A 27,350-nucleotide genomic window follows, 5' to 3' on the forward strand; every position below is an offset into this window, starting at 1 on the left:
CACACTCAGTCTATATAAAGCAAAACTCCTCGTTTACACTTCTGCCTCAAAAAAGACAATCTCATTTCTACCCAGGTTTTCCCCCATCTTAATAATTTGTACCATTCACCAAGTTGTGATCAGTCGCTTCAGTTGTGTCCAAGTCTTCACAATCCCATGAACTATAGCCCACCAGGCTCCTCTGACCATGGGATTTTCCAAGCAAGAATACTGGCTTAGGTTGCCGTTTCTTTTTCTGGGCAATCTTCCCAACCCCAGGATCAAACCTGTGTCTCTTTTGTCTCCTGCATTGACAGGCAGGCTCTTTACCACTAGCACCACCTGGGAAGCCCCACTAACTGCATGGTAGACTTTAAAATTATTGTTTAACCGATAAGTTGTATCCGACTCTTTGTGACCCTATGGACTGTAGCCTGCTGGGTTCCACTGTCCATGGGATTATCCAGGCAAGAACAGTGAAGTAGGTTGCCATTTCCTTCTCCAATTCACCCAGTTACTGAGGCCAAAACTTTGTTATTCCTCTATCTTTCTCAACCAATTCATCAGCAAGTTCTGTTGCCTCTACCTTTGAGGTATATGTTCAAACATCTGGCATCTAAATTTTCAGTCTCAAATCATCATCTCACAGATAATTTTTCATTACAAAGAGAACACATTCTTTTATAGTGGAAAAATCTAGCAATCACTATTTGAATCAAATGATTAAACTTGTCATTGTGGATAGAAATATAAGAAGCATAAAAATATTTTTGAGGAGTAGAAATGTTATAGAAATATTTGACTGGTTATTAAATGTAATGTTATAAAATAGGATATACTGCATAATCCTTATCTTTTATTATAAAATATATGTTAAATTTACCATTTCATCCATTTTTACATACATGGTTTGCTGGCATTAAATACTTTGCATTGTCCCATCTTTATGTAATTATATAAATTATATCTAAATAGAGAAAAATGAAAGGACATAGAATCATATTAAATAATGCTTATGTAAGGAATAGGATTGTGTTTGACTTTTATATTCTTTTTTCTCTGTATTTTCTAAATGTTCTGTGTGAGTATAGATTATATAATTTGCAACAAGAAATAATATCTGTTGTATTTTAAATAAAGGATGACAAATGTTTCAAGAGAGATATAGATTGTCAGATATAAATTGTTAGATTTTAGAGAAATGATATAGAGCTACAACTGAACTGACTTTGGACTTAACAATTATGGCTTCATTCATTTAAGAGGATAAAATCCCTTGAGTGGTGGAATTGGAAAGAGCAGTGATGAGAAGCCCAAACAGGTTGAGTTGTATTTGGATTAGTGGATATGGGTTCAGAAGGGGGATTCCAGGCTAAGAGAAATGCCTGAACAGGAACAAATGGACAGCAGAGCACATCTGTGGCCATGTGCAGTTCAGCCAACCTGGACCCGCCATTCATGTGAAGGAGAGGGTAATAATAATATATGTGGATATGGAGAAGCAAAAGGGGCCTCTTGTATCTGTGAATCAGTTCAGTTCAGTCACACAATCATGTCCGACTCTCTGTGACCCCCATGGACTGCAGCACTCCAGGCTTCCCTGTCCATCACCAACTCCCGGAGCTTGCTCAAATTCATGTCCATTGAGGCAGTGATGCCATCCAACCATCTCATCCTTGTCCTACCCTTTTCCTCCTGCCTTCAATCTTTTTAAGCATTGGGATCTTTTCAATGAGTCAGTTCTTCGCATCAGGTGACCAAAGTATTGGAGTTTCAGCTTCAGCATCAGTCCTTCCAATGAATATTCAGGGTTGATTTCCTTTAGGATTGATTGGTTTGATTTCCTTGCTATCCATGGGACTCTCAAGAGTCTTCTCCAACACCACAGTTCAAAAGCATCAATTCCTTGGCACTCAGCCTTCTTTATGGTCCAACTCTCACATCCATACATGACTACTGGAAAAACCACACCTTTGACTAGACGGACCTTTCTCATCAAAGTAATGTCTCTGCTTTTGAATATGCTGTCTAAGTTGGTCATAGCTTTTCTTCCAAGGAGTAATCATCTTTTAATTTCATGGCTGCAATCACCATCCGCAGTGATGTTGGAGCCCCAGGAAATTAAGTCTCTCACCGTTTCCATTGTTTCCCTCTCTATTTGCCGTGCAGTGATGGGACCAGATGCCATGATCTTTGTTTTCTGAATGTTGAGTTTTAAGCCAGCTTTTCCACTCTCCTCTCTCACTTTCAGGGCTTCCCTGGTGGCTCAGAGGGTAAAGCATCTGCCTGCAGTGTGGAGACCCAGGTTCGATCGCTGGGTTGGGAAGATCCCCTGGAGAAGGAAATGGCAACCCACTCCAGTACTCTTGCTTGGAAACTTCCATGGATGGAAGAGCCTGGTAGGCTACAGTCCATGGGGTCGCGAAGAGTCAGACACAACTGAGTAACTTCACTTTCACTTTCATCAAGAGTCTCTTCAGTTCCTCTTTACTTTCTGCCGTAAGAATGGTGTCATCTGCCTATCTGAGGTTATTAATATTTCTCCTGGCAATTTTGATTCCAGTTTGTGCTTCACCCAGTCTAGCATTTCCCATGATGTACTCTGCATATAAGTTAAATAAGCAGGGTGACAATATACAGCCTTGACATACTCCTTTCCCAATTTGGAACCAATCCATTGTTCCACGTCTGGTTCTAGCTGTTGCTTGTTGACCTGAATACAGATTTCTCAGGAGGCAGGTAAGGTGGTCTGGTATTCCCATATCTTGAAGAATTTTCCACAGTTTGTGTGTGTGAATAGAATTTCAGTTATACTTTGTTAAGGTATGAAAAGCAGTTAAAGCGTTTTGATATTAGAGTAGTGTTTTGGGAAGATCAGTTCTGTATAACAGTTTTTACCTACTGTGAAAGCTGTCATCCAGAGGCTCTGTGTGTGCGTGTTCAGGCAGTCAGTCGTGTCTGACTCTGCAGCCCCATAGACTATAGCCTGCCAGGCTCCTCTGTCCATGGGATTTTACAGGCAAGAATTCTGGAGCAGGTTGCCATTTCCTACTCCAGTGGGTTTTCCCAACCCAAGGCATTGAACAGGATTGAACCTGTGTCTGTGGCATCTCCTGCACTGGCAGGCAGATTCTTTGCTACTAGCACCACCTGGGAAGTCCCCATTCAGAAATTAAGGAATAAAATTTTAACTATGGGGAGGGGTGAGGAGCATGGAAAAGAACAGGTGATGGTAGTGAACTCACCAAAAATGAGAGAGGCAATATTATCTCATTTAAGCTTCTCTTTGTGACAGAATATCCATTCAGTTATCATTTGGTTTGGCCACACTCTACCATTTATCCGTTTCATATAAAGTGATTTGAAGTCTAGGCTGATATTTCTAGAGGTACTCATATTTGTCCAAACGTATTTTACTAGGTTGTTTCCAGACTTTTCAAATTGGATTATTTTACAATTTAGAGTTGTCTTCCTGAAGCAACATTTTGGAAGCTTATTATGGAATTAGAACTCAATTTTCAATGTATTTTTTCTTTTTAAATAATCAATTAACTGTATTGCCTATTTGGAGGAGACCATTGCTTTTATTAGCTTTATGTATAGGCCCTAATTTATTTGAAATTTCTTTGTCCAATTATATCTCCATACTAAAATTCAATGAGGAAAAAAATTTTTGGATTCATTTATGAATTCTAATAATGCTCTACACATGAATAGAACTAGAAAAAGAAGATATATATGCAGTTATTTAATGCAGTGGATCAATTCTCTGAAGTGTTAAATTTAAAATAATTTTTTTAAATCAGATCCTTTAAAATGTTCTAGGGATGTTGACACTTTAGGGCACCACTACTGTGATTTTTTTATTTTTTTTTATTGAGGTACAGTTGATTTACAATGTTATACAATTCAAGTGTACAATATAGCAATTCACATCTTTGTAGATTATTCTCCATTTAAAGTTATTGTAAAATAGTGGCTATATTCCCTGTGCTGTATAATATTTCCTCCTAACTTATTTCATACCTAACAGTTTGTGTCTCTTAATCCCCTACTCCTGTTTTGCCCTTCCCCGCTTTCCTCTCCCCACAGGTAACCACTAATTTGTTCTCTGTAACTGTGAGTCTGTTTCTCTTTTGTTATGTTAATTTGCTTTATTTATGTGATTTTTTTTTAAATGTGACCTGTTATTGGTGAGACAAATGATCTCTATTTCCTCTTATTTTCTTTCTTAATATATTTTCATTTATTCATTTATTCCTTGCTTGAAAGCAAAGCATTCCACTTTATGATAAAATAATTTTACCAGCTAGTGTATTGCCATTGAGAGATTTTTTGCTCATGCTCAGTATTTTATGTCTCAGAAAGATGAAGAGTTTATGTCTGAGGGATACAGAATCAGCAGATTACCAATCAGTTACCATATCACAGTAAATAATTTTGGCATTTCTCAAAGGGAGCCCCGCTGAAGTCAGCTTCGCCTCTGCAGGAAATATTGTTTAACAGGGTGAAAGGTCACTGGGACAGTCTCAGGCAGCTGATCTCAGGTGTGGTAGCAGCTGTTGTGTGGGGCATGACTTATTTTGTGAGAACAGAAACGCTATTATCTGGGCTCCCGAGGGAGATTTGGAGAAAGTCATGCCCAGGGAGTCCCATTCCAGGAAAATGTGCTCAAGCACTTATTTATTGGCAGTGGTCACTAACTGAGATTCCATCTGGCAAAAATATGGATTTTTCCCTGTCCCAGAAAGTTGGAGAACAATTATGTAAGTTGTTTCAAAGAATTTATTTTTAACCACTTTTTATGAAGAGATTGCAGTCCCTCTGTTGTTAGAAGAAATTCACTTTTTTAAAGAAGAAATAGAGCTTATGTATGAATTTCTGTATAATTATGTATTTATATACCATAGATTGCAATTGTCTTTGTTTTTATTAATTTTTATGCAATTTTAATGATTGTACTCCATTTTCAGTTTTTATGCAATATTGGCTATATTCCCCTTGAGTAGGTGCTGTAGTTACTTGTCTTTTGATTTGACAGTCTTTCTGGTGAAAGTTTTGATGCTTGTATTGAGAATGCTGGAACCAATTAGTGAAGTCAAGGTGTCAATGGGATGGAAAGGGGAACCCTGAGTGGTGCCTCTGCAGCTGTGGAGGCCTTGCAGCCTTGCCTCACTGTTTGCAGCCTTGTCCTCTACCCTCTACGGCAGCTCTACAGGAGCCTAAAACCCAAATAAGTGAACTGTGTGTGCCGCTGTAGGCTCCACCAAGGCCTCAGGTGTGTTTTAATGAAATAACTCCATACACCATTTTAAAAGCAAGATCTATCATTAGAATTAAAGAAGTGTGTCTTTGGAAAAAGGGGCTTCTCCTGTGGCTCTGTGGTGAAGAATCCACCTGCAATGCAGGAGACGCAGGTTCGATTCTTGGGTCAGAAAGATCCCCTGGAAGAGGAAATGGTGACCCACTCCAGTATTCTTGCCTGGAGAATTCCATGGACAGAGGAGCCTGGCTGGCTATAGCCCATAGGGCTGCAAAGAGTCAGACACAACTGAAACGACTTAGCATGCAGCTTGTCTTTGAAAAAACAATTACATAATTTCTATCCCCATGGGATTTTTCCCAGCAATCTTTAATTATATACTAAACAATTCTAATAAGTAATGAAATATTTTAATTATGTTGATTTTATTAATTATTTTTTATTTGGGCCTTAAGCATCTTTGTTTCCGCTGTAACTAAAAAAATTTAGTTTACCTAACTAGAAATTCCTTATTCCTATTAGCATGAACCTGTTTTAAATGTCACTGTTTTGCTTTCTAAAATAAATCTTTTATGAGGCTTTATAATCATTTGTTGAGTTAAGAAATGCTGTAGTTTTTTTGTTTTTAACATAAAAACAGTTAATAGTCTACCTGTCATTTCCATGTATTTACTTCTTAGAGGAATACAATTTAAAGTTTAATTTTCCATCTTTTCTGTTTCTTCCTCTTCCCCTCAACACCCCATGCCAACCACTTTCTTCACCTACTGCAACAAAGCTGTCTTTTACCATTATACAACACACACACACACACACACACACATACTCTCCCTCTCTCTCTCTCTCTCTCTCTCTCTCTCTCTCTCTCTCTCTCTCTCTCTCTCTCTCTCATACTCTGTCGACTCAGAGTAGCAAAAGAGGTTTGTTCTGGTCCACTGTCTGTCTTTGGTTCAGACAGCCATTATTAGACTGTATGTTGTTATTGCTTAGTCACTAAGTCATGTCCGACTCTCTTGTGACCCCAGGGACTGTAGCCCTCCAAGCTCCTCTGTCCATGGGATTTCCCAGGCAAAAATACTGGAGTAGGTCGCTGTTTCCTTCTGCAAGGGATCTTCCTGACTCAGGAATTGAACCTGCGTCTCCTGCATTGCAGGAGGATTCTTTAGCACTGAGCCACCTGGGAACCCCTTATTTAATATATTTGCACTCATCTAAATATAAAACTCAGACCAAAAGAAAGGATTCCTTCTTTCCTGCAGCCAGTTGATAATGTGTGTTATTGATGAGTAGATATAATCCTTTATCATCTTTAAAAGCTTTCATATCATGGAAATGCTGTGGCATTCAGATGCCAGCTTCATATCAGGCACTTACTATCTGCATGCTGAAGATAACGTCTTCATTTCCACATCTATTAAAATGAACACAGCATAACTTCTCAGTGCATGCTGATTACCTTCATGCACCACCCCTTCAGTTTCTTCTCTTTTCACTGGCTGTGGTCGATAATAATACTATCTGCTGATGAGCCCTGGACTTCACTAGTGTTCTCACCCCAATTGCTGGAGAGCAAGTTTAGTCAGAATCCTGTGCAGTGGTACCAGTTCAGTTCAGTTCAGTTCAGCCGCTCAGTCGTGCCCGACTCTGCGACCCCATGAATCGCAGCATGCCAGGCCTCCCTGTCCATCACCATCTCCCGGAGTTCACTCAGACTCACGTCCATTGAGTCCGTGATGCCATCCGGCCATCTCATCCTCGGTCGTCCCCTTCTCCTCCTGCCCCCAATCTCTCCCAGCATCAGAATCTTTTCAAATGAGTCAACTCTTCGCATGAGGTGTCCAAAGTACTGGAGCTTCAGCTTTAGCATCATTCCTTCCAAAGTACACCCAGGACTGATCTCCTTCAGAATGGACTGGTTGGATCTCCTTGCAGTCCAAGGGACCCTCAAGAGTCTTTCTAACACCACAGTTCAAACACATCAATTCTTTGGCGCTCAGCCTTCTTCACAGTCCAACTCTCACATCCATACATGACCACTGGAAAAACCATAGCCTTGACTAGACGGATCTTAGTCGGTAAAGTAATGTCTCTGCTTTTGAATATACTGTCTAGGTTGGTCATAACTTTTCTTCCAAGGAGTAAGCGTCTTTTAATTTCATGGCTGCAATCACCATCTGCAGTGATTTTGGAGCCCCAAAAAATAAAGTCTGACACTGTTTCCACTGTTTCCCCATCTATTTCCCATGAAGTGATGGGACCAGATGCCATGATCTTCGTTTTCTGAATGTTGAGCTTTAAGCCAACTTTTTCACTCTCCTCTTTCACTTTCATCAAGAGGCTTTTTTGTTCCTCTTCACTTTCTGCCATAAGGGTGGTGTCATCTGCATATCTGAGGTTATTGATATTTCTCCTGGCAATCTTAATTCCAGCTTGTGTTTCTTCCAGTCCAGCATTTCTCATGATGTACTCTGCATAGAAGTTAAATAAGCAGGGTGACAATATACAGCCTTGACGTACTCCTTTTCCTATTTGGAACCAGTCTGTTGTTCCATCTCCAGTTCTAACTGTTGCTTCCTGACCTGCATACAGATTCCTCAAGAGGCAGGTTAGGTGGTCTGGTATTCCCATCTCTTGAAGAATTTTCCACAGTTTATTGTGACCCACACAGTCAAAGGCTTTGGCATAGTCAATAAAGCAGAAATAGATGTTTTTGTGGAAGTCTCTTTCTTTTTCCATGATCCAGCAGATGCTGGCAATTTGATCTCTGGTTCCTCTGCCTTTTCTAAAACCAGCTTGAACATCAGGGAGTTCACGGTTCACGTATTGCTGAAACCTGGCTTGGAGAATTTTGAGCATTACTTTGCTAGCATGTGAGATGAGTGCAATTGTGCGGTAGTTTGAGCATTCTTTTGCATTGCCTTTCTTTGGAATTGGAATGAAAACTGACCTTTTCCAGTCCTGTGGCCACTGCTGAGTTTTCCAAACTTGCTGGCTTATTGAGTACAGCACTTTCACAGCATCATCTTTCAGGATTTGAAACAGCTCAACTGGAATTCCATCACCTCCACTAGCTTTGTTCACATTGATGCTTTCTAAGGCCCAGTTGACTTCACATTCCAAGATGTCTGGCTCAAGATTAGTGATCACACCATCATGATTATCTAGGTCATGAAGATCTTTTTTGTACAGTTCTTCCGTGTATTCTTGCCACCAGGGTATCTAAATTATATGTGCCCTAAAAATCCTGGCTTCATAATTACAAAGACTCCTGTCGGATTTAGTCATTACCATTTTTGAATACTGTGTGAGCATCTTGTGGAAGGTTTTGCTCCTTAGTGCAATTTATAAAGATTGATACAAATATGAGGAAGAAACCTTGCCTGAGAAGTATTTTCTTACCAAACCTGTAAGAAAGAAATTATTTCAACATATTTTTTCTTAGGAAACAAATCAATCTGATGTTAAAACAACATATGAAAACAAAATAATGTGGCCAAGAAATGTTCTCAGTTCTTCAGTTGCTTCAAATTGATGTTGAAATTAAAACAAATGAAGCCACATCATTTTTGGAGCAGTTGTTGCTCTTGATATCACAAGTGCAAACAAACCTATTGCCAAACACTTGGAATCTGCTGAAGAAGTTATGTAAGAAAATTAGAAGTCTGCAAGCCAGCTGAAATGTAGGAAAGGAAATAGACAGCTTGGGAGAGATTGGGTAATGTAAAGTGCTTAAAAGATTTTGAAAGTTTTGGAAAGAATCTTACTTTATGCATCTCTGGAATTGTATACCAGTGTATAACACCACTAGCTTATTTCTTTAACTAGTTATTGGTTATCATTAACCTTCATTTGAATCTAAAAGAGCTCTCTACTTTATCTCTGATGCAAACCTGGAGAAAGGAAAGGCTACCTACTCCAGGATTCTTGCCCAGAGAGTTCCTTGGACAGAGAAGCTTGGCAGGCTACAGTCCACGGGGTTGCAAAGAGTCGGCCATGACTGAGTGACTTACAAAGAAACAAACAGAAAGCCTAAAATAGGAAATGTTTAAAAAGTAGGTAGAATCATTGCTTGATAAGTGAAAATCTAATCAAAGGAGCTATGCTCAGACTCTGAAGAGAGTTTGATATATTAGTTCACCCATCCATTCAGCACTATTGGATGTCTGTTCGGGGTAATGGCTGCAGGAAAAATCCAGCTCTTACCTGGAGAACTTTCTTTCCCATAGGGAGAAAATATTTAAATTCAAATATTAATGAACATTGTGGTGGGCATAGGGCTGAGTTAAAATGGGTAAGAGATTTGTTTCATCTTGCCTAATTCTGAGAGTGCACAGAATTTTGCCAGGAGAAAATGGCATGGGAAAATAGTCTAGACAAAGGGTAAATGTTTGACATAGATTCAGAACAGATTTGAAAATGGTGTCCAGGTAAATCTGGATTGGGTTTCTTAGGTGATATAAGCAGCTCATCTGGAGGAGAATATTGAGGTTAATCAGCAGTCTTAATCATCATATTAAAAGAATTGGAGTTCATTTAAAAGGTAGCTGGGAGCTCCTAAAGCTTTTGAGAAGGGCAGTGAGTATCCAGTTCACAACCACAGTAGGAAATTCACTCTAATAGTGAAATGTATTCACTGGAGATAGAATGAATGGAGGCAAAAGATCATCTTGAAGGTTGTCATGATACTGTAGATGACCAAGACCCACTGAGTAAAGAGGCATGACAGAACAATCAACAGATTTGGTTAAGGAGAGGAAAGGGAGGAGTAAAGGTGACTCATGCTCTGAGTCTGATTCATAGAGAGAATCATCACATCATTAACAAGAGGGGCCAGGAGGAGGAGAATTTGGGAAATCAGATAATATGAAGCTTTGAACGTGTTGATTAGGGTGATAATACTAATAATTATTGAGCACTTATTTGCCAGGAACTATTTTACATGGTTTATATGCATGATCTCATTTATTCCTCAGAGCAACTTCAGAGCTTTTAAACAGCTGGCCCAAGTTTACGCTGCCTGTCTGTGGTAGAGCTGGAATCCAATCCCTAGGAGCGTAATTCCAGAGTGCACTTTATTAAACTCTAATGGAGTGCCTGTATTGAAAGATGTGGGGCTGGAAGATGAGGCGGAAAGGGTGCGTCACCAGAGGGTAGGAATGCTGAGGAAAAGCTTTCAAGGCTAGGGTGCCTGTCGGACTGGGGACAGACTTAAGGTGGGGGAGAAGAGAAAACGATGAGATTCAATACATGGATAAGAAGTTTGAGTCCTGTGTGTGTGGATGTGTTCCCCTACACTAGGAAGACGTCAAAAAGAACCAAGCAAGGTGTACGTGTATGTGTGTGTGTGTGTGTGTGTGGATGTGTTCCCCTAGACTAAGAAGACGTCAAAAGGAACCAAGCAAGGGGCGTGTGTGTGTGTGTGTGTTAGGTGTTGGTGGTGGTACTTCAACACTTAATGCAAAAGAGACCAAAGGAATTCACTCATATTTGATTATCTTGACTTTCTTCGTAAATTTAGGAAGCAAAGTACTTAGTGACATAAGAGAGGTTCAGATTTGTAGTACTGGAAATCAGCAGCAGTTTCTTTGGGAAATCAAAGACAGCTACAAGCTTGATACATAGTACTGAGGTTCAGGCCAAGATTAAATAGGACTTTTTAATCTACCCAGTTGCCAGGGTTCTGTGACTTTCTTTTGCAATGTTTAGCAGCCTGGCAGTAGGTCACCCAGCTGGCAGAATGTATACAGGGTGAAGAAGCAGAGGATGCTAGTGAACCTGTTTTGGAAAAACTAAATGCTAAGGACAGCCAGCAACACATCTTTTTTTAAAGCTGTGTGCTCGTCGGTTTGGGTGCAGGTTGTCCTCTGCAGATGTGGACAAACAGGTGGAGCTGAAGAGAGAGCTCAGGAGGAGGAGGAGGGATGGGGGAGGCCGCGCTATGCTGGTCATGAGAGGTGTGCCTCGTAGGGCATGGGAGGAAATGTGGTCCGGGAGTCCAAGTCTGAGAAACTGGCACTGGCAGGGTTCAGAGAGTGGAGCTTCTGCTACCTGACAATGAAGAACTGACATGAGGATGTGGGGCGTGGAGTAATAAAGCTATCCCAGTGATCCAGGACTCTGGTGTGGTTTGAAAGGAGGAGCCGCGGTCCAAGTATAAATTCAAAAATGATCATCTAGTCATGCCCTGAAAATCAACCAAAAGTGAAAGGAGGAATCATTATAAATAAATAATGGAGACTTGAAAGGGCAGGTACTTACTGAGTTATAGTGTTAGGTGATTTTCAGAAATGACCACTGACATCTCACTAGTAATATGGCATGTTAGAGGGATATTGATAGGCAGATTTAATTATCAGGAAATGTATGTGGAATCAGATGTTAAAATTTGAATGTTCCTATTCAGTATTTTACATCCAGTATGTATTGAATGTAAATCATTATATGATTTAACATATTTTTTGTAATACTGGGTCCTTTATTATTGGTTTCATGTCTCTTTTAGCCATATAGTATTGATATATTCATAAAATTAGAAGATACTGTTTCTATCGCCTGCATTTTAACTATTTCTAAAAATATGTTATCCTGTAAATATTTTAAAAACTCATGTAGAATGGATTAAGCACTGTGCTGTACAGCAGAGATCTGAAGCAGACCTGAGCAATCCTGAAACCAGTTTCTGTTCTGCCACTAACTTTCCATGTGAAGTTTCCAAATTGCTTCATTTTCTAGTACCAAGTTTACTTATCAGTGAAATGATATCATGATATGTAACAGTGATTTCCTATCTCCAGAAATGAAGTGTTAAGCAGGATATAGAGATGCATTTTTGAAAGGTAAAAAACTTAAGAAATACGTAAAACAAGGTTATTGTTACTGGAGAATGATTAGAATTTCTAAGTCTAGAATCAAAACACTATACTGATACCTTCAATAAAAGTAGGTTCTGAATTTACTTTAAAACACTTAAAACTTCTGTTGTTTTAAATGGCTGATTTTAGTTATTGATTCTATCATAATGTCTGAATATAAATTTTAGGATAACTAATCCATCGTCATAAATATGATGGAGTATTTAGTCGGACAGTGAATATTTTTATTAGTAGGTATAGCAAAGGAGAGTGGATGCTTACAGTAGGGCTTTGTGTTCTAAATTCAGAATTATGAGTGATCTGTAAGAAATCTGGGGAAAACTACAGGGGAGAAGGATACCTTTTTGGTCATACAAGCCCCCTCTGTTTCTGAATGTTGTGGACTCTGGCCCTCTGCCCTTGTGCTAAAAGCGATGTTCTGGGCTTTGTTATAACTCTCAGCAAGTCTTACGCTGTGAAGGAAAGCTTAATAAAATATATTTCTAGATTTGTTCTGCAGTGTTTGAAACCTATGAATTAACCGTTATGTTCCTAAAACAACACATTAGTATTCCCCACTGAAGAGGAAAATAAGGGAAAGCTAGGTAACTAACAGGCATTTAGCAGCCTTTATGAGAAATTGATTTGGTGTTACCTGTAAAAAAAAAAAAATCAATAAATAACCAACCTACCAAAAATATGCTGGTGATATTCTTAGAGGAAACTGGGTATTTAAATAAACACATTCACTTTATAAGGATAAAATGCAGAAATAATAAGTTAAAATATTTCCATGGGAAATAGTCACATTGATCCCTTGAGACCCTGAGCAGTCAGTCTTAGGACGTGTGTTCTCCCCAGAAATGAGAGCTACGTGCCTTGGGAGATGTCACCAGTGACTAGTAGCCACCGCAATGTAAACATCAGCAGGAAATAAATATGGGTAGGGCAGGGGTCTAGAAGAGTGCCTGCGTGCCTTCTAGAAGAGTATTACGCCTTTCAGTGTTACTGGTTTGATTTTTTTTCTTTGTTCTTTTTTAAGAAGAAAAGAGACAGGACGCAGCTTATGCCTTCTGTCACAGAAACCTTCAGTTTCAGAGGCAGTGTCTTTCCTTGACAAATGGATTTCCTTGTTGGCAGTCTCAGTACTGAGAGGTCAAGGGACTCTGCTCTTGCCACAGTTATTGGTTGTTTCCCCAGACTGACAAGCCCGTCTGTGGAAGGGCTCCGAGGAAAGTTTCGTGTTACCAGAATAAGGCAAGCCCGCTGAGGAGCCAGGGGAGGAGCAGCAGCCGCCGCAAAAGAAGCAGCGCCTTTAAGCCCTGCAGCAGCTGTTCCTCTGATTGGCTGGGTGGTTCAGTTGCTTCCCTGGAACAAAGGTCAAAGTGGACTGCGGTGGAAATGTAAGAGAGGCAGCGATCAAATAGCACTGCTGGAGAAGTTTGGAGGCAGAGAGCAGCGGGACGCTGGCAGACTGCAGAGCAAGCTGCTTCTCCGGCGGTGAGGTGCAACCTCCTGCCCCCAGCCTGGCCCAGCCGCTGTGAGCAGCCGGTCCCTGCACAGACGCCCCCACTAGGCGCGGAAGAAACAGTTGTGAGGGTCCCTTGCCAATTTCCAGACAAGGATGGCTTGTGAAATCATGCCTCTGCAAAGGTAGTATTCTTTCCTATTTGGGTTTTTTCTTCCGTATTTTCTGAGTGGTGTAAAACTATATAACTTTGCCAATACTTGGCATCTTTCAGTAATATGCTGCAAACTCAAGACCAGAAAAATGTAAACATATTGCTTCTCATACTGACACTTATGCCCAACTTCTTATCTTCTTCACTGTTCAGTGAAGAAGAATTAAAATAAATATAACAAAATAGCTTTGACATCTGAAAAAAAAACAGAAACTGAAGAATATATTGAGCAGGTTTAAAATAAAACTGAATTAGAAACTGAATGAGTTTCTAAGTGATGTTATGAAGCTGCGGTGAGCTCTAATCTCATTTTGAAGGATGGCGACAGGGGAAAGACCTTTTAAAAATGCATTTTAGGAGCCCTCTGCGTTAAATTTTATATCTAGACAAGGATTTTCTATCAATAAGTACTTTATAATACATGGACATAGATGCTAAGGATATTATTTCCCCATGAATAATTCTAGATAGGTTGATTACACAGATGACACCTTTAAGCAAACAAACCAAACTGCTCTGTAAGAATGATTGAGCACAAGGCTCTGTTTTGTTCATTAATGATTGTAATATGGATTGGGGGTTGGGGCGGAGGAGTTATACTAAAGCAGAGAAAAGTAAGTTTAAACAAAAGGCATGTCAAAAAGATCACTGTTGGTAAATTAAGTGAATAAGATGTCCCGGAATGTTGAAGCTGGAAGTCACCTCTGAGGTGACAGAGTCCAGCCCTCCAGTTTCACAACTAGAAAATGAGGCTTGGAGTAAATCGTCAGTTGCCCAAGGTCATGTTTTAGGATTTTTAGAATTTCTTTTGCAAATCATGTTATACTATTTCAGCTACAACTGCTATACATGCAGTGACATTTGATTCTATGTAAATGCTTCCTCTAAGAAGACTATAGAGAGTTTTATTAATGGAAGTGATTTTAAAAGTCACATAGTAAATACGGTTTATCCATAAGAGGAAAACCTAGACAAAAAATGAATTTCTTTTTTAAAAACCATTTTACCAGACGGTCATGTTGTAATATGAAAATAAGGTAAACCAAAGTTGAGTGTTCATTTGCAAAATGGTTCCTGCAGATGTACCCTGTGAGATAAAACAGTGTAAGTGTTTTTCTTTCACTGTAATGACAGCTGCACTGTAATGGAACTTGATGCGGATGTCCCTGGAATTCCTTTTCTAAAATTGATAACCCAAGGGAGCAGAAATTGATCAATGGATAGATCTAAAATTTGTCTATATTAATTCAGTGGGAAGGGCATGCATTTTGAAGACTAAAAACGAATGTACAATTTTTGGACTCTTGATGTGGTTTCCAGCTTTAAAGCTGGGGGCTTATTTTTTCTTATAATGGTGTCAGTTCTTAAGTGTCTTAAGCACATCCTTTCTAGAACTGAACTCTGTAGTAAGCTGCACAATGATATAATAACTGTTAAAATAGATCTGTATTCTGCTAAAATATTGTTTAGGGAGTTAAGTTGATGAAAGCTAAAATAGAATCAGCGTAATTTCTTCCAAAATTATTAGTCCTTAGTCCTAAATTATTAGTCCTTAGTCCTAAATTATTAGTCCTTATAAATAAACCTATGTAAGAGGAATAATGTGAATTTGTATTCAAGATTGCTGATCACTTTATTCACTGTCTCCCTGTGTCTGCGGGTTTAATTTGGTTGACTTACAATCCTCACGTCAGCCTGTGCCTGCCTGTGATCAAACACATCTTGAAGGCAAGGAACAGGTAGGCTTGTGTGGTTCTCTTTGTTAAGGGAAGTTAAGCACTTGTGTAGAAAGCTTTCTGGTTCCTACACATAATTGCTTCTTCCAAGCCCAGTACAGTGTCTTTGACTAAGGATTTCTGTGACCTCTAGTGGAGATGACTGTTGGCAGCCACCCCCACTGTTATCCGGCCTGGAGCAGGAAAGTTGCAGAGTCTTGAGTTGTGGGCTGAATGCATTGCTCCATTCTATTTAAGAACACTGAGGGGCTAGAAGTTGAATTAACAGTGGATGAGGGAAAGAATAACTTTAAATACCAGTTAAGAGAAACTCATGCTCACTCATGTTTGTATTGAGCAGAGAGCCCAGTGCTTCTCATACTTTAGCTGCATGAGAATTACCTAGGGAACTTATTTTAAAATCAGTGTCTTATTGCTCCTCTCTTTCCCTAGACTTACTGAATCTGAATTTGGGTGTGACAGGGAAGTATCAACATTTTAACAAGCTTCCTGAAAGTAAATATGGTACAAATGGTCCACACACTCAGAGAAACACTGATCTAAACTCTAGTTAATGATTATAACTTATATAAAGCCATTGACAGCAGGTATATATAAGATACTAACACAATACTACTCAACATCCCCAAATACACATTGAATATCAGGACCTTATGTGAAGTGTCTTTGTCTTAATTGATGTTTTCATTTACTAGACGGTCAGTGTTACCTATTAAAAGATACTTACAGTGTTTTTTAATGTTTTCTTTATGACCAAATACTACTCTGTATTGCCAGTGATACTAAGGGAATGAAGACATAGTTCTGCTTCAGAGAGCTCACATGCTAGTGAGGACGCAGACACATTACCAGACAATTACAATACTTGTGGTGGATTTGGTAATGGACATTATAATTAACATAATAATAGAGATGTACCTGCATGGATAATATTACCCTATGTTTTATTTAACCTCATATAAGTGTATGATCTTTTTAGAGGGCATGTTTGTTCCCCAATGTCTGCTTAGCTTATAATTCCCATGAGAGACTTTTTAGCCTTTCTTAGCATGTTGTGAAAGTGTATAGAAGATAAATTTGTTACTGCTAATCAGTAACTAAGATGAGAATAACAGATTGAAGGCTAAGAATGAAGTAAAATACTTTGGTTCCCTTCAATGTGTTTTACTATCTGTTTATAACTTAACATAATTTGCAGACTTTCTCCAGGATGGAAGTGACTATGTTGAAACACCATTTTTAGAAAAACTGCAAAGGCTGAATGTTTAAAATTTGATCCTCTGTAAAGAACTCAGTTCTTAAAGTTCACTTCAAAATGACTTAAACTAATGATAGAACTTATAGTACATCTATTGAGATGGTTAAATTATTCTAGTTATTTTTAGAAATACTAAATTATTTGTACTGTATAGCATTGTATTGATATTCTTGCCAACTAAAAAAGTGCTCCCAAGGAAATAGAATAATATTAGAATTAAGTAGAGAAACTATATAAAGAATTGAAAGAAGTTTTTTCTCAGGTACTAAATTTACCTTCAGGGTTTACCTGGTGGCTCAGTGCTAAAGACGCTTACCTGGTGAGCTCAGTGGTAAAGAATTCGCCTACCAGTGCAGGAGATGTGAGTTCAGTTCCTTGGTTGGGAAGATCCCGTGGAGAAAGAAGTGGCAATCTACTTCAGTATTCTTGCCTGGAAAATCTTGTGGACAGAGGAGCCTGGAAGGCTACAATCCATGGGGTCACAAAAGAATCAGACAAGACTTAGCGACTAAACAACAACAAATTTACTTTCTATCACTAAAGAGATAGTTTATTAGACTCTAGACTTCACTTATACCTCAAGCTCCTTTCGTGATTCATATTCCATTGTATTTTTTTCCTTGGATGTTGTGGAGCTGTAGGTGAGGATCTCCATTTTATATGTAGAAGATTTCAGTGGGCTAAGAAATAGCCTTTACTCACTCTTATGTCCATGACAAAGCTCTCAGCTTCACAGCAGTATTTTGATTTGCTAGGCTAACTTTCAGATAGTCACTAACTCATCTTATGGCCACAAAAACTAATGATGGAACATGAAGTTAAGTGCACTAATGACTAGTCTAGATTCCTTTGATTTTAATGCATCGTCATCTGCTTTCACATCCCTTTTTCCATTTGATTTATTTATGAAAGTGGGAAACTGAGATGAATAATGTCAGTATAACTCTCTTTTCATTACTTCATCAAGCAAATTATGATATTCAATATACATTATTGAATATTTATTTCATGATGGTGAAATATACCAAATTGCAAATTGCTGTGGCTCTTTAAGATTTATAGCGACAGTATTAATTAACATATATTAGTGACCCAGCATGGGAAAATGTCACTGAACCTCTTATCAACAGAATCCATTTGGCCTTTCTAAGTATCGGTTTTCGGAATATTCTTTTGCAAACAAGTAAACGTTGGTCACTTGGGATGATGGGGGACTTAACCAAGGAACAACCCCGGCAATAATGGGCCAGCTTGTGAATCTCCTGTGTGATGTTAGAGAGCCCTCTACTGTTTGTGGTGGTGACGCCTCAGGTTAATTTATCTGAAAACTCATGCTATTCCAAACTTGTTTGCACTTTGATAGCACTCAGCCTCCCCAGCCTTCCCTTCTATGACCCACCTCAGTCTCAGAGGGAGTTAAAAGCTGCCTTACCTCCAGTCTGGGTTAACCCTTCCGGGGTTGAGTATCTGAACTTTGATTTCATCACCAGTGTGGTCTGCATTTGGTAGTAATGAGAACGAGTGAGAACAAGGGAGACCTCCATGGGCTCTGCTGTCATGAGATGGTTGCAGTGGCTCTGAAGCCTAAATATTTGCTGTTTACCCCAAACCAAGAAGCTAGTGTGAATTAAAGTGATGGTTATTCTTAAGTTTTAGAGAGATCACCCTGTCTAAAGTACTGGGTAAAAAAGAAGAGGTACTAGAGAGTCAGCAGATAACAGTGGGGAAAGCAATGAAAGATAGTAAACGCGCCGTCAAGAAACGTATCCAGATATCCAGACACTGACAGTGAGTTAGCCATGTGAATTTGGGCAAGTCATTTTCTTTACCTATGAAGTAGGGGTGATAATGCCTAACATACTTACTTAGAGGGGAAATTTTGTAGTTAAAGAATATTATAGTTCTTTGTAAATGATAAAACTATGCAAATTCATATACTGGAGCTTTAGTCCCTAGGGTGATGGTATGTTAAAGTGGGACCTTTGGGAATAATTAGGTTTGCATGAGCTCATGGAGGTGGGACTCCCATGATAGGATTGGTGCCCTTACGAGGAGATAAAAGTACCAGAGCACAGTCTCCCCGTCCACCAACCCCATCCAGGTGGAGGTACAGCAAGGAGATGGCAGTCTGCAAGCCAGAGAGAGCTCTCAGCAGAACCTGACCGTGCTGGCACCCTGATCTCAGGCTTCCAACCTCTGGAAATGTGAGAAGTCAGTGTTTCTGTTGTTGAAGCCACCCCATCTGTGGCACCTTGTTATAGCAAGCCATTAAGAATGGTTGTAAAGTGAAAGTGTTAGTTGCTAAGTTGTGTCTGAGTCTTTGCAACCCCATGGGCTGTAGCCTGCCAGGCTCCTCTGTCCTTGGGATTCTCCTGGCAATAATACTAGAGTGGGTAGCCATTCCCTTCTCCAAGGGATCTTCCCAAACCAGGGATTGAACCCAGGTCTCCTGCACTGCAGGCAGATTCTTTACCGTCTGAGCTACCAGGGTAATAATTGAAAAAAATTAGTTAAAAAAAAAAAATTTCCTATTCCCTCTGGCAGGTATCACCTATTCCTTTGCGTTTGTTTCAGAGCCAAAGATTAGGAAATATTTCAATGTGTTTGCTGATGTTCTAAAAATATTCTCTTATCCATTAATATCAACCCACTCAAAAAAGAAACTTACTGTATATTACGTTCTAAATTGCTGCCTCCCGAAAGCGATCTTGCTGTATCTGTAATAATGATAAATAGCACTTTGCTGAACAAGAATCTCAGAGACAAATGAAAGCTTCCAGCTGCCTTGAAAACAGTTTTGTGACTAAACCAAAAATTTCTTTAAGCTCCACACAAAGCTTTGGGTTTGCAATGAAGTGAAAAAAATTTCTTTTCCTGCTCTCAAGCCAGAACAAACAGATAGAGTATGTGGCAAGCCCGTATTCAAACATTGCCTTGCCCGAACATATCCTTTTCTGGGTTCACAGTACCCTACAGAAAGTGTAGTGTTTACATTACTGGCACAATGGCAGCACTCCCACATCTAACTGTGCAGTGGGAGAAAATAAATTCTCTAAATAAGGGTGGGAGAAAGCCCATGGCACAGTTGCAGTTCCATTAAGTTTGGAATAACAGGGAACAAAATAACTTAAAATAATCAACATACAGCTATCTGAGAATGCATCCAGTTGGGAAATTTAATTTTACAAATTATAAACGGGGTATGTTTTCACAATGCATAATCACACGGTCATGTCAGGATTCAGCATGGTCTGAGCGATGCTGATTTTATTCCTCAGCCACTGACAGAACACCCAGAATGTTCTGGGTACCTTGCAAGGTGCTGCAGGGGACAAAGATAAAGACCAGTCCAGGAGGTGAAGCCAGCTTCCAAACTCTGGAATCTGTGGCATCATGTGCTGGGCACTGGTTTATGGTTGTGGACAGAGTGTCTGGGAACCTACATGGAGAAGTCTCTCCCCTCTCCAGGGTGATGGAGATGGCCTCCCAGATTAGATGACATTTGAGCTGAGAGATGAAGTATTTACCAGACAGAGAGAGAAGTGCCGGAAGCATTCAAGACAGAGGGAACAGCACGTACAGACAGGGTTACGAAAGTGCAGTGCGAGGTTGATGGAAGCTCGCTGCCCTTGTGTGCCAGGTTTGGACATCTGGACTTCACCCCAAAGACAAAGAGGAAACAGGAGAGGGTTTCAGGTTAGGAAGATAAATCTGATGGGAGTATTAAGGATAAACTGGTCTGGATGGCAGGGGAAAATGAGTATTGCCACTGTGATGGACTAAAGCGGTGGAAATGGAAAGGAAAGGTCAGATTCAAGAGATTTGTCTCTTTTTGAGATAGAATCAGTGCAGTTTGGTGACCGACCATGAGTAGGAGTGAGGGATTTTTTTTTTTTTTTAAGGAGAGCAGTTGGCTGTTAATGCAACTGAAATTATTATAACAGGAATGAGGACTCTGTCCAGTGACTTCTAAACGCATCTCCAGCCAGGATCCCCTGTAAAGTACGATGTGAGACTCTCAGCTGTGTCAGCTGGTCCACAGGTAGTAATAGTTTCCTTTTTACTTTCTCACTATAGGAAAAGATTGAAGAGACAGAAGGTAAAGCAGCCCCACCCCTCCCTGCTTAAAAGCTTTGCATCCTGTTGCTGGCAGGCACACACCCTCACCAGTCCCCTCCAGTTCCCTAGAGATTGAACAGTGTTCATTAGAAGGGCATCCAGGGACAGAACTAGCTGGGTAGAGGGACGGAAACAGAGCAAGGTGCTCCCTAGTTCCTTCCAAGTATACTAGTTCTTTGAATCGAAGAGACAGAATATAGGTGATAAAGAATGTCGTGGTCATTAGTAATCTCTAGAAGCTCCCAGTTGTGTCTGACTCTTTTTGACCCCATGGACTGTAGACCGCCAGGCTCCTCTGCCCATGGAAGTTTCTAGGCAAGAATACTGGAGTGGGTAGCCATTTCTTACCCCAGGGACTCTTTCCAGCCAAGAAATTGAACTCACATCTCTTGCGTCTTCTGCATTAACAGGTAGATTCTTGACCACTAGCGCAACCTGGGCAGCCCAGGTCAGTAAGGAAGGCGAAATCAAAAAAAGCCATGGGTCCTTGAGTCTTCTTCTTGACACCATCCTGTGGTATAAGCAGGAAAAGAATATTGAAGAGACCTGGAAATCCTCTATCAGCTCCCCCATGCTCACCTAGAATGACTTTCTCACATCTATATTGCTAGGTGTATCTGGACCTGCTTTCTCTCTGATTTTATCTGTGATCCGGGCTCAACAAAATCTGTACCTTTTTTGGCCCAGAGCTGATTCTGACAGCGGAGCAGAGAAGAAAAGAGTGTTTGCTGTCTGTCCTATGAGAATGTTGATCTTAATTCAGCAGCATTCATTGTGCATTAATTATGCCTCAAGCCAGGGAGATGTGTGTTTAGCATAGCATTTTTCAACTGTGGGTCATGACCTTTTGGTGGTCATAAAACCAATTTAGCGGACTGTGACCAGTGTTTTATATAACTTTATATCCGTGAAATATGACAAAATAGAAAATATCCAAAGTAAGAATAATGCTATGAAGTGTTTGTCTCTTTTATGTGTCTGCGTACTGTCACAATGTAAAATGTGTTTCTAACTGGGTCGTGGTCAAAGTTTTTCAAAACACTGACTCTGGAGTGCTTATTGAGGATACTTTATTTGAATGAGAGGTTAGTACAGGCCTGGAAGTCAAATCCCCATGTCAGTGTGGGAAACCGATTCTAGTCTTAGCCATCCTACAAATGAAATTCCAGAGTATAACCTATGTGTAAGATGGAGACACTTTTGTTAGGCAGGTTCTTAATTCTGGATTTGGGGGCGGGGGCGGAATATTTTTAGTAGAATTGTTAGTTTCCCAGCACGGCTGTGACAAAACACCACCAACAGGGTAGCTGAGAATAACAGAAATTTATTGTCTCACTGTCCTCAGTTCAGTTCAGTCGCTCAGTTGTGTCCGACTCTTTGCGACCCCATGAATCTCAGCAAGCCAGGCCTCCCTGTCCATCACCAACTCCCGGAGTTCACTCAGACTCACATCCATCGAGTCAGTGATGCCATCCAGCCATCTCATCCTCTGTCGTCCCCTTCTCCTCCTGCCCCCAATCCCTCCCAGCATCAGAGTCTTTTCCAATGAGTCAACTCTTTGCATGAGGTGGCCAAAGTACTGGAGTTTCAGCTTTAGCATCATTCCCTCCAAAGAAATCCCAGGGCTGATCTCCTTCAGAGTGGACTGGTTGGATTTCCTTGCAGTCTCACTGTTCTAGAGGCCAGAAATCCCAAATTAACATGTTGGCAGGGCTGGGCTCCCTCAAAAGACACTGGGAAATGAGTTATCCCTGGCCTCTCTCCTTACTTCCAGGAGTTTTTGGTTGGTGGCAACACAATTCCAGTGTTCACATGGTGTGCTACCTGTGTGTGTATCCACCTCTGTCTGCTCTATAAGGGTGCTGGTTGTATGCGTTAGAGCCCATTATGGTAACGTTAACTTGATCACCTCTGTAAAGACTATTTTCAAACATGATCATATCCTGAGTTTCTTGGGGTTAGGGGATACTGTTTTTGAGGAGATACTATTCAGCCCCAAACAATATATTTCAAATTTGTACTAAGCAATCAAGAAAAGAATTTAATTATTTCCCTACCTTATTGCGGGGAAGGTTGCAAATTTTTGGAAGCCTTTTGTTTGTTTTGCTTCCAAAGCATAATACCTCTTCGTGTTCGCTAAACGAAGTTAGTTCTAGTCTTGTGAACATTAGCAGTTTCAGCTCATTAACAGTTTTTGCATTTACCCATTGGTCAGGAAAACCTGTTTGCTCTTGAAGTTAAGTGGTTTGTTTTTATTTCTCCTGGCGGCTAGGTGTTGCTTTCTTAGTTAACAGCATACAAATAATAAAACTGTAAGCGAAGTTGCTTGGATTTATGATAAAGAAGTATACATATATCTACAAAAATGTCCCCCTGAACTTACAGGGGCAAACAGTTGGCTAGAAGTTGATCTGAAAACTCTTGGCGTTTGTTTTCCAAAAGTAACAGGGAGAATGTTTTCTACTGTGTTCCTGAATGGAGCAGAACCAAAAATCTGAGCGGCAGAACACCAGCTGCTCCATCACACCCCAACTGGAGGGTTATAAATGCTGTAACTGGGGGTTATAAATGCTAATGCCTGAGACTGTGGATAAATCAAAAAGGCACAAGTATGGCACTTTATTTTTTGCAGAAGAAGGAAGAAAAGAAAATATGCTAATTTTCACTCACCTCATTATCCTTGAAGAAATCTCATCTAAGAAAATTCTTCCATTTAGCACATTTGTTGCAACATGAGGGGAAAACCTGAATTCCAGAGAAAGTGTTTACTTAATACTTTTAATTTTGTCTTTTCACTTGTCCCTCCCTTTTTCTCCTCCTTTGGCTATTTGCATTTTTTAAGCCCCAGTAGATTTTTTTTTTCTGATTTTTCAATGAATGGAACTAATCCTTACCTATTTTGCTGTACTTCAGTACCCAAGGAACACTTACAAACTGTTTCGTCTAGCTCAAATCACTTGAAAATGTAGTTAAAGTGTGCAGCTAAATATGCAGATTATGTTAATTTTGGAGGTAGCCAGCCACATTAACGAATTAGTAAGTTGGACTAATTGGAACATTTATCGTGACAGTTCAAAAGGGAATTGAATGGAATGGTGGTTTGATCCAGTAATTGAGGGTCCATTCTGAATACCTCAGTCTGGGAATTCTCCCAACAGTACTTGGTTTTTCTTAGGCATAGAAAGCACCACGCTTTTTGCAGTTTCAGTTAGCTTGCTGTGTAATTAAATCGAGAGGCATTGCACTCTGTGGCTTCAGTTTAGAAATGAGTGCAGCTCAGGAAGAGATCGTAAGTCTAGGTGTCATCCATTTACGTGCATTTGCCAATGTTGAGTCACGTGAAAAGATAAGTTAATACAGCACGGGAAACTCGACTCAATATTTTGTAATGATCTTTATGGGAAAGAATCTGAAAAAGAAAGGATATATTTAATGTGTAAATGAATCCCTTTACTGTACACCTGAAACTTACACAACATTGTAAGTCAATTATACTCCAAGATAAACTAAAAATTAAATGTAAAAAAGGTAATTTAGATAGGCCCCCACTAAAACCCTTCTATCTTTGTTATTGCCCTTCTCAGCTGTAGCTTCTTAGATTTGGACTATTACTTGGGTCTATTTGATAAATGTTCTTCCCACAGGCAGCTGTTGCAAGAGAATATAACACCACATGTCTAAGGACATTAAGCACTCAATGGCCTGATGAACATGAGATGATTGCTCAAATCTCTCAATGTATTTGATTTTTTAAAAAAGCAAAGCAATTGGCTGCTTAAACTTGGCTATTACTCAGAGTCAGCAAACAAGAAATAATTAAAATACGGCGTTTTTACTAGTAACCAAGGAAGACATTGAATGAATTCCAAGTTGTTACAGTTTGTCATTGGCTTCATTTCATGACACACACTCCCCTTTTCATTCACAGTACATGTGCTTATTTTTAAAAATTGAAAGTATGTCTGAATTAATTCTCAACCTAAAATTTAGGCAAAAAATTACAACTCAACATCACTGGACATGCTTGAGATTGATGTAAAGCTAGCAACAGGCATAAATAACTATAAATAGGTGCTTGAGGGCATATAATAATAGTTCAGTGTTCCTTTTGCACAGAGGTAGAAATGGTGATCTTTTCAAACGTTTTACATTCCAATGTGTAAATTTTGTGGAAAAGTTTATTTTCTCTGTTCAGTTGGAAGAATTGTCCTTGGCCATTTTTCCTTGAACTTGCTTTTAAAATCTGTGCATAAAATTGATTTTTAGAATTAATAGACTTTATCTGAAATCGATGTTTTAGTTGTTTCAGAATTTATACTGTAGTCAAGATTACATTACTTTTATGAAAGGGAAAATAAAAATAGGCTAATTAGCTATCAAAATTAATTATTTTCCTCATTTTCTTTTCAAATTTTATTTTTATTCTTGGGTGCTATGCATAGATTGCTGTCCCACTGACTGCTACTGACTAAGCAAATCTAATATACTGAGTTAATACTGAGTCTGGTTCATTTCAAATAAATAACAGTGCTTAAACACTGCTCAGAATTTAAGGACATATCCAAATTAAGAACTTCTGATTTTGTCTTTCATTGACAAGTTTACCTTGTGCAAATGCAGCCTGAAAAAATAAGTAGAGACGTGAATGTAGGGAGCGGACACGTGGATGGGACGGGGGAGAGAAAGGGGTGATGAATTAATTAGGAGATTGGTGTTGATATATGTACACTGCAATGTATAAAATAGATAGCTAACGAGAACCTAGTGTATAGAACAGGGAGCTGCACTGCGGTGACCTTGGTAGGTTTAGTCGCTCAGTCTTGCGAACCCATGGACCGTAGCCTGCCAGGCTCCTTTGTCCATTGAATTTTCCAAGCAAGAATTCTGGAGTAGATTGCCATTTCTTTCTCCAGATCTTCCCGGCCCAGGGATCAAACTTAGGTCTCCTGCATTGCAGGCAGACACTTTTTCCCAGCTGAGCCACCAGGGAAGCACTGTGGTGACCTAAATGGGAAGGAAATACAAAGAGGGGATATATGTATACGTATAGCTGATTCACTGTTTTGTACAGCAGAAACTAATACAACATTGTAAAGCAATTATACTCCAAAAAACTAATTTAAAATATATTTGCTTGATTTAAAAACTCATGGTTCTGTGAAGAGGCATTCTTGACATAGTACCAATACATTTTAACAAATTAATCACCTTGTACGTGCTATCAGGCATAAAGCATTATGAGTGGACTTTGACTAAGGTTGGTGTAGAGTTGCTATAATCAGAAGCATGGCACAGAGCTTATAAAGTCCACAAGATATTGTGCCAGAATGAGGACATTCATCCCATCATATTTTGATAAATTAAAATTGAAGGCAAAAAGTATGTTTGTTGTTTGCACGTCACTAGCCGTGTGACCTGGGAGAAGGCAATGGCACCCCACTCCAGTACTTTTGCCTCCTCCTCCCAAGGACGGAGGAGCCTGGTAGGCTGCAGTCCATGGGGTCTCAAAGAGTTGGACACAACTGAGCGACTTCACTTTCACTTTTTACTTTCATGCACTGGAGAAGGAAATGGCAACCCACTCTGGTGTTCTTGCCTGGAGAATCTTGGGGATGGGGAAGCCTGGTGGGCTGCCGTCTATGGGATCACACAGGGTCGGACACGACTGAAGCAACTGAGCAGCAGCAGCCGTGTGACCTGGATAAGTTATGTGCCTGCTCTGAGCCTGCTGTTCTCAAGAGAGGGGCAAATACCAGGGAAGTTTTGGTGAGGATTTACATGAGATAATTAATGTTAAGCACAAGATAGTGCCTCACTGATGAACAGATGTGTGAAGGAGAGAAGATGTAAAGGAGGAAATTTGATTGTGATTGCCTCTGTTGACTACAAGGACGTTTTCATGCATGCACACAAAATATTAGCCGAAGCACATGAACAACTGTGTTCAGAACTCTGCGTCATTAACTTATCTCCCAAGGCACTTCTGAATTTTAAGAAAACCAACCATATTGTTAACTGAATGTTTACTAAAGAAACCTTGTTAATTTCCTTTAATATTTGTTACATGTTAGAGTTAAGGATCTGTTCTGGGCAAAAATGTGTTTAGTACACTGCTTACACGTTCCTATCTTTTCCATAGTGTCAGTTATACTTACTGTTTTTGACACCAAACCCTTGGTTAGGAAACAAACCCAATTCTAACATGTTTATAATTCGTTAAGTGTTTTCAAGGACTATTTTGATGTCAAATATGTGAGCCCCTTGTGTTGGTCTGGCTTAAAGTAATCACTCCTGTAAAGCACGACTCCAGGGGTTTCTTCCCAAGACACCAGGAGGTTTCCCAGGTGTTAGAGTCTGTAACTCATCAAGCCTTGCCCTCAGCCCATCAATATTAGAGTCAAGAATAAAGCTGATCTAGCCATTTACCTTTCACTTGAGAAGAACTGGCATGATCAATCACAA

At 39.7% G+C, this 27,350-nt stretch overlaps 1 protein-coding gene across 14 annotated transcripts in view; it reads left to right on the top strand.

Moving 5' to 3' along the window:
* FAM13A (family with sequence similarity 13 member A) overlaps positions 1-27,350 on the top strand; it is a 337,328-nt gene that overhangs the window by 224,372 nt on the left and 85,606 nt on the right. For 3 of the 14 annotated variants that reach the window (XM_069593721.1, XM_069593722.1, XM_069593724.1), the window contains exon 1: positions 12,975-13,746. The exons of 10 other annotated variants lie outside the window; for them this stretch is intronic. In XM_069593721.1, the coding sequence (XP_069449822.1) occupies positions 13,718-13,746 (29 nt within the window). In that variant the 5' untranslated portion in view covers positions 12,975-13,717. Of the gene's footprint in view, positions 1-12,974; positions 13,747-27,350 lie in introns of those variants that run through there. One more of the 14 variants, XM_069593723.1, reaches the window with a different exon arrangement.

Source organism: Ovis canadensis, chromosome 6 (genome assembly GCF_042477335.2).
Source record: "Ovis canadensis isolate MfBH-ARS-UI-01 breed Bighorn chromosome 6, ARS-UI_OviCan_v2, whole genome shotgun sequence".
Lineage (NCBI taxonomy): Eukaryota > Metazoa > Chordata > Mammalia > Artiodactyla > Bovidae > Ovis > Ovis canadensis.